The sequence below is a fragment of the Vulpes lagopus genome, chromosome 6, assembly GCF_018345385.1.
Source record: "Vulpes lagopus strain Blue_001 chromosome 6, ASM1834538v1, whole genome shotgun sequence".
NCBI classification, from domain to species: Eukaryota; Metazoa; Chordata; class Mammalia; order Carnivora; family Canidae; genus Vulpes; species Vulpes lagopus.
In genome coordinates, this window is record NC_054829.1 from 86,174,551 (window position 1) to 86,189,423 (window position 14,873).

General features: G+C 44.0%; 1 protein-coding gene and 1 long non-coding RNA gene across 4 annotated transcripts in view; one reads left to right on the forward strand and one right to left on the reverse strand.

The window, feature by feature from the left end:
• Positions 1-14,873, forward strand: part of AFF1 (AF4/FMR2 family member 1) — a 217,855-nt gene that overhangs the window by 65,933 nt on the left and 137,049 nt on the right. The window contains exon 1 of one of the 3 annotated variants that reach the window (XM_041758999.1): positions 6,932-7,349. The exons of the other annotated variants lie outside the window; for them this stretch is intronic. Coding sequence (XP_041614933.1) covers positions 7,333-7,349 — 17 coding nt within the window. The 5' untranslated portion in view covers positions 6,932-7,332. Of the gene's footprint in view, positions 1-6,931; positions 7,350-14,873 lie in introns of those variants that run through there. 3 annotated transcript variants of the gene reach the window in all.
• LOC121493246 lies at positions 1,121-10,558 on the reverse strand. The gene is made up of 3 exons (XR_005988429.1): positions 7,513-10,558; positions 1,916-2,065; positions 1,121-1,388 (listed from the first exon to the last, which is right to left on the reverse strand). It is a non-coding gene; the product is annotated as an uncharacterized LOC121493246 (long non-coding RNA).

Sequence of the window (14,873 nt, forward strand, 5' to 3'; positions counted from 1 at the left end):
GTCAAGTCTGTGGTTAGGACACAGTGGTGTTTTCAAAATGCTTGGAAGTAATAACACCCATGTTTGTATTGCTGTACTGCAGCCACAGGCAGTATCTAGTTCCAGAAAATTTCTTTGCACTTTCCTCTAGTATTTTTAGATCTATTACAAATCAAGTATAATCTTGCTTTGGTTTCAAATTACCCTCACTAATTTACAGTTTTTAGAGCCTGAGTAGGTTCAGGTGTAATCATAATCTGGTGATTCCCTCTTTTTGGGTAACCATTTGCTGTATTCTTTCATTTCCTCATATTTAAATAGTGCCAGAACAATTAACACAGTTCACAGAGGAAACATGTACTTGTAATATTACTATTGTTACATTTCTGGCCTGTGGTAAATGGAGACTCTGTGAGTAAATGCTCTTATGAAATACTGTTTCATCTTACTTATGTCTGGTACCAATTTGTTTAAAGCACAGATGATCATAATTGGTATTAGGAAGAAAAAGAGAAAAACAGTGGGGGGAGGGGAGGGAAATGGCAAGCAGAAAATTCTTAGGAGTAGACTTTTTCTCTGAATTTATACTTTCTTTCCTTGAAGGTTTATCATTCTATCATGGCAATAAGAATACATGCATGCAATGGTATTTTGTTTGATAGCGATCTCTGAAGATAAATGCTGTTCAACCATGACTTCTAAAATGATTTTAGGGATTATAGACCGTTAGTGAATCAAAAGCTCTTAACATTATTTTCTAAATATCCGTGATCTAGGTAAGTGGTTCTCACATATAAGCAGAAACAAGTATTACCTGGAGAATATGCTGAAATGCTTAGCTGTGGGACCCTACCACACAAGGACTTTGGTTCGATAGTTCTAGACGCCACTGTGTTTTTAACACAAGTCCCAGGTAATCTGGCCATATTTTCTCAAAGCTGATCTAGATGCTAAGAGGTTACATGGGAATAGTTAATAAGAGTATAGCCTATAATGCAAGAGAAGCTGTGGTAAGTGTGGAGAGGTGAGAGGGACATGAAAGTATTAGCAAATGACATGGAATAAGTTTGTGCCCCACAATTATTGAGAACCCCAAAGTTTTTTATATATGGGTTTTATCTATTGATACCATATTAAAAATTAAAATTGAGATATTTAATATGTTAAATATTATTTATTAAATAAACCCATTACTTGTTATTTAAATACTTTGTAATTGAAAAAAAATCCAAAATTTATCTAATCCATAAATTAGCAACAGTTATGGCCTTATTTTACATTCATGCAAATCTCTTTACTGTTAAGTAGAAGGTTAATACAGTAGAAGGCAGCTGGATTCTCATATGCTTCTGTATTCAATCTGTTGTAATGTTGTTTTGGTTGAAATCTATGAAGAAGAGAAGATCCAGCTGCACACAGAAAAGGGGGCAGTATTTTAATCATACCAAAAGTATACAAGTCCTATTTTCTTAAAGCTTGGCTGCAGTGTGGAATCTGAAATCCTATCACTGAGGGTGTTTTTTTGTCTTGGTTTTTACTTTGATACGTTAAAATCCATTCATCTGTCTTACGCTTTCAGTGAATCTTTTTCCATGCATGATTTTGTACTAATTAGAAGATACTGGTCACAAAGTTATGCAGATCTCTTAAAATCACATTTATTTCTCTCATCTTGTTATTGGAGCTCAAGGATGCAAGAACACCCAGCCCCAAGGTGGTGGTGTGGGTGGGGGCAGCAAACAGATCAGGTTCTGCCATTTGCCACTAAAAAATTCTAAAGACCCAGAGACAAGTAGTGGTGAAACAAGAAAGGAATTTCAGTGAGGTCAGCACTGGGAAGACAGGAGACCAATGTCCTAAGAATATCTCCAAGGTGCTGAGAATACTTCTAAGTTTAAATTGAGAAGACATGGAACAAAGATCCGTAGGTACTCACAGCAGTAGCAAAGGTCAGGCTGACAGTTGTCTTGGGGTCAATCGTGGGGTCTTGCTGGCATCAGGGGAGTAGTGATTGCTTGAGGGGTAGTGCTGGTTGCCATCACGGGATGTTTTGCCTGCTGGGTTTTTGCCTGAGTTAACAGATAAGCTGGAGGGAAAAACAAAATCATTAAGAGGAAATGGTTGAAGGCTAAATAAATGGAGTCAATCTGGGCAATGACTGGGACCTCCTTCAAATCCTCACTGTCAAGTCATCATTCCATTTCAGTGGAAGGAGAAAAGTCAGGGGTTATTTCTGCTGTAACTACTTCCTGCGGGCCAGGGATAATTAAATGTAGCAATTTTGGAATAGAAGATTTTGATAGGTTAGGAGAATTTTGTTTCTTGTGTCCCTGCTGAGGAGGACAGAAGGGGATCTCTGAGCTAGTACATGCGTGGGCTCTTATTTGACAAAATACAAAGTCAGACAACAACCAAAGAGAAGACCAAGAAATACAGCAATGCTTAGCAGGGCATATTTCCATTTGAAAGCAATCGAATTTAGTCAGCTGCTAAAAGGATCTAGAACTAGGGCATCTACAGCAGTTATATGTGTGTTTAAATCTGTTATGGCTTTAGTTACGTTTTTTGAGTAATTTGGAATTGAGACATAACATTCTGTTTAAATGAGAGCACAGGTTCCTCTTTTGGGCTGCAGTCAAAATGTCAAGGACTATCCAGTTTTGAAGGGCTAGTTCTTGAATTTGTGTGGTTTCATCATTTTAGGAGAGTGACTGTATGCTCGGTTTGCTTAAAGGTGGCTGGTTGTATGCTTGCCTAAAGCCCCCCACATTGATGGAGGTGGCTCCTGGGACAAATATGGCTAAGGGAGAAAACCATCAAGAAGCCCTCTTTGCATGATGTCGAGTTTTAACAATATCCCAATTATGAGAAATCACTAGGATTTAACTCCAGTTTAATCAGTGGGAGATAATTCATCCCCAAGTGTATGGGCTAATCCAATCATAAGGAAGGTAAGGCCATGCATTATTTCCAGAAGTCCATAGTTAACCCAACAGAGTGGGGTCCACTTGGTTTTCAGGGAGTGATTTTTGCCATACATGCCACATAGAATGTAATAGTCAGTGTAATAGTGAGTTACCTAACTAAAGGAAGTCCATACCATTGCCTGAGATGATCCCTGAATACTATTTAACTTTTTATTATGTTGGGGGCAGCTTTATTCCACTGGACTTGCTCAGCAGTTAGCTACTTAGTTCTGGCATGTTCTGCATTTCCCACAAGAGGGGCATGCGTGGTGGTGGTGGTGGTGGTGGTGGTGATCTGTTCTTTTACTAAGGCAAACACATGTTAATGACCTGCACCTCGCCACCACGGGAGCAAAGGATACCCAGATATTCAGCTCCATCCTTTACTTCCCCCAGGGAGGGCCTGTGTGACCTAGGTGATTAATTTGAGAGAGCTAGTCCGATGGGCAACTTCAGACACAGTGTAGACTGAGAAGGGAGTAGTAAGGACCCCTAAGAGCAAGTACCTCCCATTGTTCAACTGCTCAGTCCTATGCCCATGGGTCCTTTTATTATTCCCACAGAGCAACAGGCATGAAGATTGTCTATACCTGAGTTATTGTGGCAATTCCTCTGAAATTTGCCTCAAGTTATGTAGTTTAGGTGAACAGACCTTTAAAGATAATCACAACTAGAATCTAACATCCACAAAAGTATGTTATTGAAACATAACTTTTCTCTCCAAAATCACCTTCATTTCCAACAAAGGTAGCTAAATTAAGACTATTTTGTAAAACAAGTCCAGTTTTTTTTTTTTTTAATTTTATTTGTTTATTCACAAGAGACACACAGAGAGAGGCAGAGACACAGGCAGAGGGAGAAACAGGCTCCCTGCAGGGAGCCCGATGCGGGACTTGATCCCTGGACCCGGGATCATGACCTGAGCAGAAGGCAGATGCTCAACTGCTGAGCCACCGAGGTGTCCCACAAGTCCAGTTTTAACAAACTTGGCCTATTTACACAAGCACAGGAAGAATAGTAATTGGCCATTTAAGTTCTTTTAAATCTGCTTTGTTGGAACTTTTCACAAGGAATTTCAGATTGAGCTTTTTTTTTTTTTTAAAGATTTTATTTATTTATTCATGAGAGAGACAGAGAGAGACACACACACAGAGACACAGGCAGAGGGAGAAGCAGGCTCCATGCAAGGAGCCCGACGTGGGACTGGGTCCCAGGACTCCAGGATTGCGTCCTGGGCCAAAGGCAGGCGCCAAACCGCTGAGCCACCCAGGGATCCCCAGTACTTCCCATTCTTACAGGAATTTCAAGAGTCTTAAAACACCTCTCCTGACTTCCCTACTTGCCACATGTCCCTTCTCCTCTTCTAATGGTACTTCTAATCACGAATTTTATAAATTCCTTGTTACAAATCATATGAACCAGCCATGCAAGCTCAAAATGATTCCAAGGAGCTCAGACAACAGGGAACTTGAGAAGGACAGGGCCCAGTGTACAGTGTGAAGGAGTTTACCAGGGACCACATCTTTCAGGGCCCACTTATTCCTCAGTTAATTTCTCTGCTTCACCAAATGTGGTTAAGGCAGTCGGTTCCTATCCAGGGTAAGCGGAAGGAAGTGTGCCCACAACAAGTTTTGGCCACTATGAGGGACTGTTCTCCTTGCCTGAGGTCAACCAGTCACTAGTGCTTGTCTCCAGCCTGTCAGTGTCACTGATTTGGGAAATGAACAGGCGAGCCCTGGTGCACTGTAGCCAGCTGCTCCATCCAGGAATCCCAAGAGGGCTGGACAAAAGGGAAGCACAGCTCCTGGCTGGCTCACAAGAAAATTTGTTATTGGAGCCCAAGGGTGCGGGAACACCTGGCCCAGGGTAGGGGTGGTGGTGGGGGCAAACAAACCAAGTTCTGCCACTCACCGCTAACAAAATCTAAAGGGCTGAGAGACAAGCGGTGGTGAAACAAAGGAATTTAGTTCAGTGAAGCCAACGCCAGGAGATAGCGGGTTAATGTCCTAAAGAACTATCTCCAAGGTGCTGAGAATACTTCTGAGTTTATATAGGGAAAATGCGGAACAAAGTTTGGTGCTTGCAGCTGAGCAGCAAAAGGTCAGGTTGATCATTGTCTTGGGGTCAACCACACGGGCTTGGAGTCCGGGAGTCCGGGGATAGTTTTGGTTCCCAGTCCTGGATGGTTTACCCTCTGGGTCCCTTGCCAGATAAAGCTGGAGGGAGAAAAATGGTAGTTAAGAGGAACAGATCTGAAGGCAAAATGGAATCATTCGGGGCGATGAATGGGTCTTCCTCCATTCTCATTGGAAAAGTCTTTTCATGATTCGGGAAGCTATTAAGCTCACAGTGGCAGATGTAAAAGTTTCCCAAAATGCTTGAAAGCTCAAATTTTATCATTGGCAGTAGGTAACTGTCAGTTGTTTTCCCTGAGGAAACAGACTCACTTTGCATTTTTGAGAAAATGACTGCCAAAAACCCAAGTTGGAATGATCACAGTTCCTCAATTGTGCTTTCGTGTAAAAATGGTAGTCTATGAAAAAACAGCTGGTTTAGCTCACAACTCGATTACACAAGTGCTTTTCTTCTAGACTGTTGTACTTTGCAGGAGCAGAGTGCTCGTGTGCACTTCTCATTTTGTCACAAAGAACATCCAAAAGACCTCTACTCGAGGCCTTGTTGAGATTTAACAAAAGTAGTAATTCCTGCTGCTTGCTTCATTAAGGACATTGGGAAAGGGCACTTGTTTTAACTGCTACGTGTGTTGGTGCAGAAGTCAGTACTGCTTAGTCCCATTTGCTGCCACTGCCTCGGTCAGTGCTCAGGCAGTCACCCCACAATTGCCTTTGCACCCAGAAGTGCAAATGTCAGCACAGTTGAAAATGACAGATAATGTCTTTGTGCTAACCTAAGAATAGTTTTGACCTCCGAGAAGTTCTTGGGGACTCCTGCAGTCTACTGATCACACTTTGAGAACCGCCCATAGAGATGCTTTGGGGCCTTCCTCCCAGCACCGTGCTTCATGCCAGAAGTCACACATGTCCGTGTTCCATGGCTCGTTAGTAACAAGTCTGGAGGATGTCTTTGTGAGGTGGACAGCGCTGTGACGATTCAAGGTAGAATTGATGAGTCTACCGGGCAGGCATTCAGTCGGCGGCATTCATTTAAGAGTTTTTCAGTTCCCACAGTGTGCTGCTGCCCCCCCCCCCCCCCCCCGGAGCTACTGGAGCGCGGCCTCCCTCCATCTCTGCCCACCTAAGGTTTTCCTGCTTCCCTGGAGGCAGTGTTCAAACACCTCCCGGGCCTCTTAGTGTAGGACCCGTTTTCACCTGTACTTCTCGCGCAGTGCTCTTATACCGTGTGGTTGGTTCGCATCCTCGGTGATTTTGGTTTTCAAGTGCCAACCCCCAAAATGAGTTACTGTTTACTCTGTCATCAGTATGTTGTCCAGAAAAGGGAAGGGCGTTTTGTAAACGTTTTTCTTTTTTTTTCTCCCAATGTCATGAAATCAAAACTGAAAGTGAACGGAGTAAAACGAGAAAGAGCGCGTTGGCCGCACGTTTCCTGGCCGCACGCATCGGAACGACCCAAAGGAGCGGCCGCGGCGTGCGGCTGTGGTTTCCGCTCCTTGCTCGCGGCAGCCTCTAGGGCCCGGCGCTGCAGCCGTGTTCCGATCGGGGCTGAGTTCGAGCGCCCGGGGACTGGGTGTTCCGGCGGGGTGTTGGTACATTGTTAAAACCTGGCAAGAGCGCGCTCGCCGGGGGCCTGCAGGCGGGGCTGGGCGGCGGACGGGCGGGCGGACGGGCGGGCGGACGGGCGGGCGGGCGCACGGGGCTGCGTCGGCGCTCGGCGAGGTGCCCCCGCCCGGCGCAGCCTGCGGCTCGGGCCCGCGGAGCGCCGTGCCCATTTAAGGAGGCGGACCGTACCACCAGAACTTTCCTGGCAGGGGGTACTCCGGCGACCTCGGACAACTTCCAGCGAGCCAGAAGGCCGCCTCGGGTCTCCGCGAGCCGCGGCGCGGCTGCCCGCTCGGCTCAGGGGTTGCGGAGCGCCGCGGGGCCGGGGGCGCGGGCCGCTGGGGTTTCCGGGCTCCTGCGAGGCCGCCGCGGGGGCTCTCGCTGGCTCCGAGTTCGGCCGCGCCGGTCCCCGAGCTGGTCCGAAGTGCCGCGGGCCCGCAGAGGCCCCAGTGCCCGGATGTGCCCCAGGCTGGTGCGAGCCCGGCCGGCCGGAGCCCGAGGCTGCCCGAGCAGGTAGCCCCGGAGCGCGGCGAGTCGTGCTGCGGAGGCGGCCCCCGCCCGGCGCCGGCCGCTGGTGAGCGCGGCGCTGGCCGCAGGCGCGGGTCGGGGGCTCCGATGGACGCAAGCCCCTGAGCCCTGCGGACTGAACGATGGCAGCCCAGTCCAGGTGAGCCCGGCGCCGGCGGAAACTTTGACGCGCGCTGGCGGCCGGGGAGCTGCGGGGTGCGGGCAGGGGGCGGCGGGGGAGGGAGCTTGGGCGCCGCGACGGCCGGCAGGAAGCGGCTTCGTCATTGCTCTCCGCGTCCCCGGTGCCGCGGTTCGGTGCTTACCGTCAGGTCAGAACACGCGCGCACACGCACACCAGTTGGGGGAGCGCACTGCACAATTCCTGCAGAGTGGAGGAGAGACGTGGAGTTCGAAGTCCAATGTCTCCCGTCTTCCAAAATAATGGTCGTTTTCGTGGAAATTGAGTTGTTTTTTCCACTTGTCTGCCTTTGCCCGGAATTTTCATTTAGTTTCTTTGTGCACCTCCCGTGGGTTCTCCTGAGTGTGTGTGTGTATGTGGGGGGGGGGGGGGGGGTCGGGGTGGGGGTTGGCGGCTGCTATTTTGATGGGAATTTTAGAAGTCAGTTAATGTAAAAGCAGCTCGCCCTGGACAAGGTGGTTGAGAATCCGGCTGGGGAGTGATGGAGAATTTTAACGGCCACCATGCGGGATCCCACCTAACACGGCGCAGCGTGCGAGAATCTGCTGAGCAGGCAAAGACCCGGAATGCACGGGGGGGTGGGGGTGGGGGTGGGGGTGGGGGTTGGGGGGGTCATGAAGTGCAGTTGCTGCCCGAGGACCGCGATTGTGAGGACCTCAGGCTCCGACTTTCCACGGTCGGTTCCTTTTCTTGTAACGAGTGTTAAGGACCCATGACAAGGCATTAGTGATCATTACACGACCCAGACTGTTGCGTGTGAGTTCATTTTTAGTTGCGACAGCAGGTTGGTGCTGAGGGCAACTTAGAGTTACGTTTAAGTTCTTTTTCAACTTTCTCTAAAAAATCAGCTTGGTGTCAACTATTTAAAAGTAGGAGGGCTCTTGGGGTTGATAGTTGATGTAGTTTAGGGATTTGGGGGTGTCTTAGAAGGCTGAGTACGCTTCAGGTCTGAAAACCCAGGTGTACCCCTGAAAGAAATAGATGCTCCAATACTGAAGTTTGGGCTATATAAAATTCAAGATTTTTTTTTCCTAAGAGGATTTTCTAGGAAGAGAACTATTTCATGTAGAAATAGTTCTGCCTCTTGTGTGCTGTCTGCTTTATATATTTAATCCTCTGAACTCAGTGGTTTATCTCCTGCCCCATGTTCTTGGTTGTTCCAAAAAAAAGGGGGGGGGGCGGTTCTTAACTTGAAACCACATAGTAGGAAAACTTGGATGGATGAGAAGCAAAAGTTGCATCTTTTTTCGGCTAACCTCTAATGAAACTTAACTGCCAAGGGTGGGGGGGGGGTGTCTGTGGAATAAAGCCTTAGATTAAGATACCTTGGTCTAAGAAATTAAACACTACCCAACAGAACTCAATAATATGGAGCTGGGATTTGAACTCAGGTGCAAGTGATTTCAATGCCTCAGCTCTTAAACTAATTAAGAATAAGATGAGATAATAGCTAATTGGTCACTGCATGCAGTGTGCCAGGCACAGCTACTTTAATTGGATTATCTCTTTGATTCTTCTCAGTCACTTAAATAGGTAAGTACTATTATTTTTCATGTTTAGTTAAAGAAACTGAGGCCCAGCCAGCCTGTTTCTTGCCTGAGGTCACATAGTAGAGCAATGCCTGACTCCTGAGCTGCTCTGCAGCATTTCCTTACTTCCAGACTTCCTCTTTAATCTTGAGGTGAGATGTGAAAAGGGAACTGCAGAGCCTCACTATAAGTGTACAAAAAGCAATTTCTGCTAAGAGTGCTTTGCTATTAAATGGAAAAATTTGAATTACCTGTGTGGTAGTGCAACTTGCTAGTAATTGAAATAGGTCTGTGTATATTCTGCTCTTCTAACCTGGCCTTCAGACATGCCCTTGAACTAGGAACAAAGCCATGATGTCTGTTGTTTTCCTAGCTTGCATAATGGGAATAGATCTCACAAGTTGTAAATATTCACTTTCTCCAGTTTCATCTGGTCTGTGGTCTGTACTCATTTAGACATTGTATTTTGTGGGACAGTAGGTAATCTTTGAGATCTAAGAAGTTTGCATATATTTTTGGATTTCAAGGAAACCTCAAGCTGGGTCAGATTGTTCAGAGTAGTGCTAAGAGAAACAGAACCATCACCTCTGATTTATAATCTAGGGTAGTAAAATCTTGCCCATGTGCCACTGCAGTATCTCTTTTTCTCTTGGAACAATTAGTCTGAATCGGTAGACTCTTTGACCCTCAAGATTCATAGCTCAATTTGTTCTAACCACAGTTGTTTCATTGTGCACTACTTAAAATAATTTGACTTTTTTTTTTTTTTTTTTGTGGAAGAGGTAGATAAGAACTTAGAAGAGAATGAAATTTGTGTCACTGATAGTGAATACATGAGATGGCCATGGCACTTTTCTCTCATTATTTGACATTGCTGTAAGGGAATATTCTTCATTTGAAACTTATGGTTGGGATATGACTAAGTTTTCTTTTTCTTTTCTTTTCAAGATTTTATTTATTCATGAGAGACACAAAGAGGCAGAGAGACACAGGCAGAGGGAGAAGCAGGTTCCCTGTGGGGGAGCCTGATGCAGGACTCCTCCCAGGACCCTGATGCAGGACTCATCCCAGGACCCTGGGGTCACGCCCTGTGCCTAAGGCAGACTCTCAACCACAGAGCCACCCAGGCGTCCCATGACTAATTTTTCATGTGAAGAGACTAGGCAATGTGTTCCTTTTCTACAGTCAGCTCCTTAAGACAAGATGTTATCTCACATTTTTAGCATCTCCTGCATAGGCTGGAAGTATTTTGAATGAGACGTTCTACCTAAGTATTTCTTAGCTTGTGAACCTTTATAAATTGAAGCTGACCAGTCCTCTCCCACATTTTAAAACCTAAAAGTAGGAAGTTGATTATTTTGCGGTTAGGGTTTTTTTTCCCCCCTTCCCAGAAGTGGTAGACATCTGCCTATGTTTTACTTATTTATTATTGTTTTTAAATTTTTAAATAAGATTTTATTTATTTGACAGAAGGAGGGAGGGAGGGAAGGAGGGAGAACCAGTCTCCCGCTGAGCAGGGAACCCAACATGTGGCTCCATCCCAGGACTCCAGGACCCAGACCTGAGCCAAAGGCAGACGCTTAACCGACGGAGCCACCTGGGGAACACAAGTTGCCTACGTTTTAAACATTGTATTTTGGGTCATTATTTTGAAAGCACTTAGTATTTGGTTTGAGTTTTTTTTTTTTTTTTTTTTTTTTTTAGTATATATATATTTTAATATTTATTTATGAGAGACACAGACTGAGAGAGAGAGAGGCAGAGACATAGGCAGAGGGAGAAGCAGACTCCATGCAGGGAGCCCGATGCGGGACTTGATCCCAGGACTCCAGGATCATACCCTGGACCCAAGGCAGGCACTAAACCGCTCAGCCACCCAGGGATCCCCTGGTTTGAGTTTTCGAGTTGTGGAGAAAGGCAGTCACTTAGAAATGCAGTATCAGTTAAAGCAGGACATACGCATACTATGCCTCAGCTCTCAGATTAGTGTGTGCTTTCTTTGGAACCTATAAGCACAACAGATAACATTGACGACTTTTTGATGGGAGTTTTAACACACTTAACTTTCTTTAATGTGAAATAGTTAACAGATTGCGGCTTTAGTTTCCAAATTCTCATCTAAGGCACAGAATACCTTATAAAAATATACAATCTGGCATGCCCTCTTTTGAAGGTGGCAAGCCTTTGATGGGTAGGAATGGATATAGAATCTTAATAATAGTTTGTAGATTTATACTTTTCTATGAGGATTAGCTTGCTTTATATTGAAGAGTGTGTTCATGGATAAAACAGAAAGGAGGGCTTTGTCTGGTTCCTCATCTCTGCTTCTCCCCCTACGCCCCCAGTTGAAGCAATCCTTGAATTCTAGAAAGGAATATATACATACCTTCAACTACTGCCAGGGATTACCAGTTTTAAAATGCACCTTGTGCTCTTGGAGAAGCCCTGCCCCTCCTCCACCCCCCACCCCCAGGAGGAAGGGGGGAGTGGGGGAGTTAAAATTCTGTTGGAGAGTAGCATCTGGTGGCTGAACACATCTCAGAAGAAAGCACTTTCAGACAAATTGCAAAAGGAAATTAGGTTTAGTTAGTTCTGCCACAGCGTTTTTGTTTGAATTTGACTGAAGTTAATGTTAATGACGTTTAAAAAATAATAATAAAGCAAAGTCAGATTGTTCCCAAGATAATTACGAAGCCGGTTTTTGGTGGATCTCTTTGGTGAGGGAAATTTTTCCATTGCAAGAAGCATTGCTCTTAAACTGGTATAGAACCAGTTTTGCTCTGTCCTCTTCCCTCCTGATTTGTGAGCTACTGATTGATTACCTTGGAAGAAAATTCATGAAAGCAGAGAAACTCTGGTTAAATGTGAGCAGATATCAAAGAAGAATGCTATGGTATTTTGGAAAGTGCGGTTCAAGGAAGTAATTTCAAGAGGGAGATAATTTATGCAGTATTTTGACCTAGTGAATATCTTCATTTTTTCCCTTATGACGCCATTGTAAACAGTGTCCTTGACAGAAGAGAAACAGACAGGTCTCTTAAGTGATTTCCTTCTAGTTCATCCTGAGAGCCAGCTGAGCTTCCTGACTCAGACTACAGCTTCTTCCAAGATAAAGAAGGAGAATTGAGTCATTTTTTTTCAGTCAGCTGGTTTATGGGGATGTTCTTTGGCAACATTAACGCAAGTGATCTCTCAAAAGATTTAGGGGATTCTGTACGAGAGCATGAAAAGGTATTCAATTGCTGCTTCTGTATTCCTTTTTTTTTTTTTTTTGCTTCTGTATTCTTTTAAAAATGGAATTTAGTGAACACTGCATTTAAGCAATTTAAATTTCACATCTTCTCAGTAAAGAAAAATGTTATCTTAATCAGGGATAAGAGGGAAATCTCATTTTGGTACTGTCATTTGTGTTGAGCATTCAAATTTATGTATTACCTAATATCTGTGAAGTGGAGGAATTAAGAAGCCAATTATCTTCATTACTGCTTTGAGATATAACACACAATTTGATTGCTTCTAAATATATAGACTTCCGGGCAGTGCAGGAGGCTCAGCAGCTTAGCGCCACCTTCAGCCTGAGGCCTGATCCTGGAGCCCCAGATGGAGTCCCACGTCAGGCTCCCCGCATGGAGCCTGCTTTTCCCTCTGCCTGTGTCTTGGCCTCTCTCTCTCTCTCTCTCTCTCTGTCTCTAATGAATAAATAAATTCTTTAAAAAAATAAATATATAAACTTAGTTTTCTATTAGGAATTTTCTCTATTTTGTTTTCCAAGATTGGCAAATAAACTTAATTACAAAAATCTGTCTTTTAAAAAGGAAAGTCCTGTATGTGAGTTGTAGTAAGAACTACAAGTGATGGTGTATTTTGATTTTTCCTCAGTACTATTTGGAGATTAAGCCTACATCTTTAGGACAAAGTTTCTTGGCTCAGAAGTACAAACATAACATGCTTGGATATCATAATCTCTGTTGTGGTTCAGTTACATTTTATTGGTATAGGGTGTGTGCATAACTTTTACAGCAGCTTAAATGATTCTTATTTTATGTAAATGAAAAAAATTGAAGGGAGAGCAGAAACTAGTATTTTTAGCTCTGCTTCAGGTTGTTTATTATAAATATATATGTATTCATTTGTTCAGAATAATACAGCAGATAGAATGCACAGTAATATTTTGTTCAAATATAAATGTGTCAGGTGGAGCTTAGCTTTAGGCCTCAAGGGGAAAAATAAGACAACTTTTAGTGTTAATGCCCAGAGTCCCTAAGTAAAAATTAAATTCAAAACCATCCCAAGTTCTGACTTTTTTGTGTCTTGGCAGTGATCAGTGTTGAGAATCTTTCCCCTGTGCAAACTTTCCCCTACCTGTCCACAGTGAGTTAAAGCTTAACCTGATGGCCACAAAGCTAGCAGACTTAATATCCTGGAAGTCTTGTTTTCTGGTGAACGTTTGTTTTCTTGTTATGGTTTATTGGCTTTGTTTTTAATTTAACCAGATTGAACTATCAGATTCTTAAGGCTGTTACTCAAGCAGTAATTTGATGTCAGGTTTAATATCTTAAGGGGAATCCCAGGAGCAACATCTTGTCAAAAAAGAACTGAAGTCAACTGAAGGGGAATATATATTGTATTTCGATTGATACCTAAGTGGCCTTTACCATGGTTTTAGGTATTATATCTCTAAAGGGCACCCACAGTTTGACCACACTCTACAAGTACCAAGAATTATTGTTCCTCCATAATGGCTCATATGATGATGAATACTTAGAGACTTGAGGGCCACATGATCCTTGGCTTGGGTGGGCTGGAGAGAGTTAAGGATGTAACTTTTTAGTTACTGACTTGCCTGTATTTTACCCCAAATGATCTTGCCTTTATTTTCAGTATTGCTTACTGCTGGATTGTCAGACAAATAATATTTTAGGTGCAATGTAGTCCTATTAAGTTCAAGGTTCTCAAACTTGACTAGACACTAGAAATCACTAGGAGTGCTTGCCAAGGTGCTGGTTCTACTCTGCCCCCCCCCCCCCCCCCCCCGCACCCCCACGGGGTGGAGCTTGGGTGGAGCCCTGCTGGCTCTGAGGTCAGAGGCCCATCCTACTACTCTTTGTGTAATGGAGTCTGTGTGTGAGAGATACATAAAGTATATCATGCAATGCAGTTACATTTTGACTTAATATACTCCTATATACACATGTCCTCCTTCCCCCATTGAAATAGACAAGAGGTTGTTAGAAAAAGTAATCTCCATCTCTATAAATTTATGTATCTGTTACAGACTGTAATTGAAGTGTCCATATGCACTTAAATTTAAAAAATAAACAGAAGGTACCAAGAAGTAGTGCCCAAGTTTGATCATGCAGCACTTTCCTACGAATTGTTTCTTCTCAAGGACCTGGATATTTAATTTACCCTTTCCTGTCCACTCTGGGCTCCCTCCCAAAACAACAAACTCACACTCTACCAGGCATCCCCCAGTTTATCAGGTGGCAGATGTTTTTGTTCCCAGGGGAAAAGTTAGAACTGTGAATTGGTCAGTTATATCCAAACTATGAAACTAAAAGGTGGTGGTGGTGGTGGTGATTTTTTTTTTTTTTAAACAAAACATTGTCTATGTCTACTGTTGTTGAACAAATAGTGTTCAACAAAAATTTTAAATGGGCCTCCTACTGGGAAGTAAATGTTCAAATTATAGCAGATGTCAGTTCCTGTAACAAATTCAGGAAACACTTTCTGGTATGTGGGTGTTGTAACTCTTCAGTTCTTGGAACTTTCCTTCAGGAAACTGTCCTGTCAAAAGCAGAGCAGTTGATAAAATATGTAGCACAATTCACAAGTGGTGTCCTGCAGTGTAATTAAATTTTGATTTGGTGCATATGTTTTTGTGGTCATGCTAGAGCCGAGACTATCACGTGACTTTCATCCTGGACAGTGTGCATCTGGACAACTTGTTAAATGA